The sequence below is a fragment of the Penaeus chinensis genome, chromosome 38 (genome assembly GCF_019202785.1).
Source record: "Penaeus chinensis breed Huanghai No. 1 chromosome 38, ASM1920278v2, whole genome shotgun sequence".
NCBI classification, from domain to species: Eukaryota; Metazoa; Arthropoda; class Malacostraca; order Decapoda; family Penaeidae; genus Penaeus; species Penaeus chinensis.
The window spans coordinates 15,997,988-16,000,487 of NC_061856.1; the positions used below are offsets into that span (position 1 = coordinate 15,997,988).

General features: G+C 38.4%; 1 protein-coding gene across 3 annotated transcripts in view; it reads left to right on the forward strand.

The window, feature by feature from the left end:
- LOC125046230 (AN1-type zinc finger protein 4-like) overlaps window positions 1-2,500 on the forward strand; it is a 53,534-nt gene that overhangs the window by 50,159 nt on the left and 875 nt on the right. For all 3 annotated transcript variants that reach the window (XM_047643988.1, XM_047643991.1, XM_047643989.1), the window contains one exon: window positions 325-2,500. This exon is cut by the window's right edge and continues 875 nt beyond it. In XM_047643988.1, the coding sequence (XP_047499944.1) occupies window positions 325-1,725 (1,401 nt within the window). In that variant the 3' untranslated portion in view covers window positions 1,726-2,500. The remainder of the gene's footprint in view (window positions 1-324) is intronic.

Below are 2,500 nucleotides of genomic sequence, written 5' to 3' on the forward strand. Positions count from 1 at the left end.
AAATGCATCTATGGAAGGTAATAGATATATGAGGAATGTATGGAAAAAACTTTTAACATACTCTGCCTAAAACCTAATTTGCAAATTGATTCATTGTTTATTAATCATCTTTTAGGACTTCTTTGAAGAGGAAGTTTTAAAGTTATAGATTTTAAAAAAAATTCATGTATCGTCTGAAAAACTAAATATACTTTGATTTGCATTTACAATTTTATGACCATATGTGGTATATATAGGTTTATGGATACTTCACTTTCTGGAAGCAATATTAGACATAATATGAAAATATAATGTTTGTTTATTAATGTTTGTTTCCTTTAACAGCAGGCTAAGAAGGAGAAGAATGCAAAACCATTAACATCTGACAGAAAAGAGAAACAAGACACAAAATCAGTTGCTGTTCAGGCAGAATCAACGGCAAAGAATCACCTAAACCTCGCAGATTCACAAGAACATCGTGCAGGAGGATCAAGGCCTAATACTCGTCAGCGTAGTGGCAGTGGAGGAAAACGGCTCAAAACTGTAAATCGCTGGGGGGGACGTGGTTCTCGGCCAACCACTCAGGAAAGAAATGCAGAGCTCCGTCGTAACAGCATAACACGGACGTCTACTCGTCTCAAGGAAATCCCCATGGCACACCCACCCATCCCTGTGGATTGGACAGGCCGGAAGCCCTTAGATGACATTCGCCCAGCTGATCGCAAGCGGCTGCCTGCAGTCAACGAAGAGAGAGGGAAGGGAAGTGGACAAAAGCCTAAAGTGCCTTCTCAGATAATAGGTGCCCAGACTCAAAAAAGTGCATATGCTTCTTACCGAAAATCATTAGTGCGCCATGGACTTGTTACAAATAGTGGAAAAGAAATAGTTCAGGATGATAAAGACTCTCGTGAAGCATGGCCAAGGAGGGAAGGTCCAGTGCCCCTCTATATGCCCCCACAGACTGCTCAAAAAAGTAGACGACATGAAGCAGACCCCCTTTACCGTTCTCACAATCAGGATTTACTGCGCACTACTCAGAGAACACCTAATATCCGTCCAAAAACATCTCCTGAAGTTCTGGAGCGCAGGCCAGCATCAATGGGAGGGGAAAGTACAATTAGTGATCGTATACAAATTCGTGCTCCTGATGACCGTCTTCGTGAACTAGTTTCAATACTTAATACATCAAGAGCAAACTCTCGCCATTCAAACCATTCTATGATCACTCCTCCTGGAACAGCCAATAATGCCAGCTTGTCAAATAGTATGACAGCTAGCAATGGCCTCTCAAATATTAATCGAAATAAATCTGTGTCAGTGTCATTAGCATCTTTAAGAAATAACACGCCTCCTTCTCCTGGAAATGGTGCCCTTGTTGCTTCTGGAAGTCGAGAACAAAGAGATATATTGAGAGGAATAATGAACAGTAAAGGACTGGGATCAAGGAAGACTACACCAGATGAAGGTCGAAGACGTCTGGGGAGTGGCCGCCATCAATTATCTCCAACTCACCTTCCGTCAGTGACACCCCAGAAAAGAAAAGGTCGGCGGAAACCTCGGTGTGATCATTGCTCGCGGCGTTTGCGTATTGCGACAACTTTTGAGTGTCGGTGTAACCGTGTCTTTTGCTCCCAGCATCGTCATGCAGAAGAACATGCATGTACTTTTGACTACAGAGCTGAAGGACGGAGGTTACTAGAAATGGCTAATCCAGTTGTTGCTCCTCATAGACTTCCTAAAATATAAGGGTGAATTAGAGGTACAATCTATTGTGAACAGTGAAGGAACTGCTATTGTGGTAATTGTGCTGATAGTTAACAACATTTTTATTCAGTCTCCAAGTAAAATATTATTTCAGGGATCAGTGATATCAGCAAAAAACAATAAGTTTATGCTATGCTTCAAGGTAATGCACAGGGTGGAATTAATGTGCACTTAAAATCAAAATACATGTTAACAGTATATTCTGAATTTAGATACATTACAATTATATTTTGCATACAAGTCATAGACAGTTCAAGTACCCAGTATTTCATGACTGGTCTGGACAGGTAATATTTTTAGTCCATATAATATTTATAAACAGAGTTTATTATAACAAAGATAGAAGAGGTATATATAAGTAAGAATTAATGACTTCCCAATGCAAACAGTGTAACAGACTTACTTCAGTTATATATCTTCATCAGAATTCCATACAATTTTCATGAAGAGATAACATCAAACCTGTCAGTTACATCGTGTGCTTTATGAAGTTATGCATTCTCATATAAACTTTTTCTAAGTAATAATTGTGTTGAAGATTTTTTAGAAGTTTTACACATTTTTAAAATTTGTATACCATTTTACGTATTCTAATTTAAAATTGAATTCATGCTTTATGACGCTCAGTTATATGCCAAGTCTATGTGATAAAGTTACAGATTCTGTAAAAAAAAAAAAGCTTTAGATTTCCTATATTTAGTAATGCAAACCTCTGTAGATCATCCACAATGCCACATCTGTATAAAGAAATACAGGA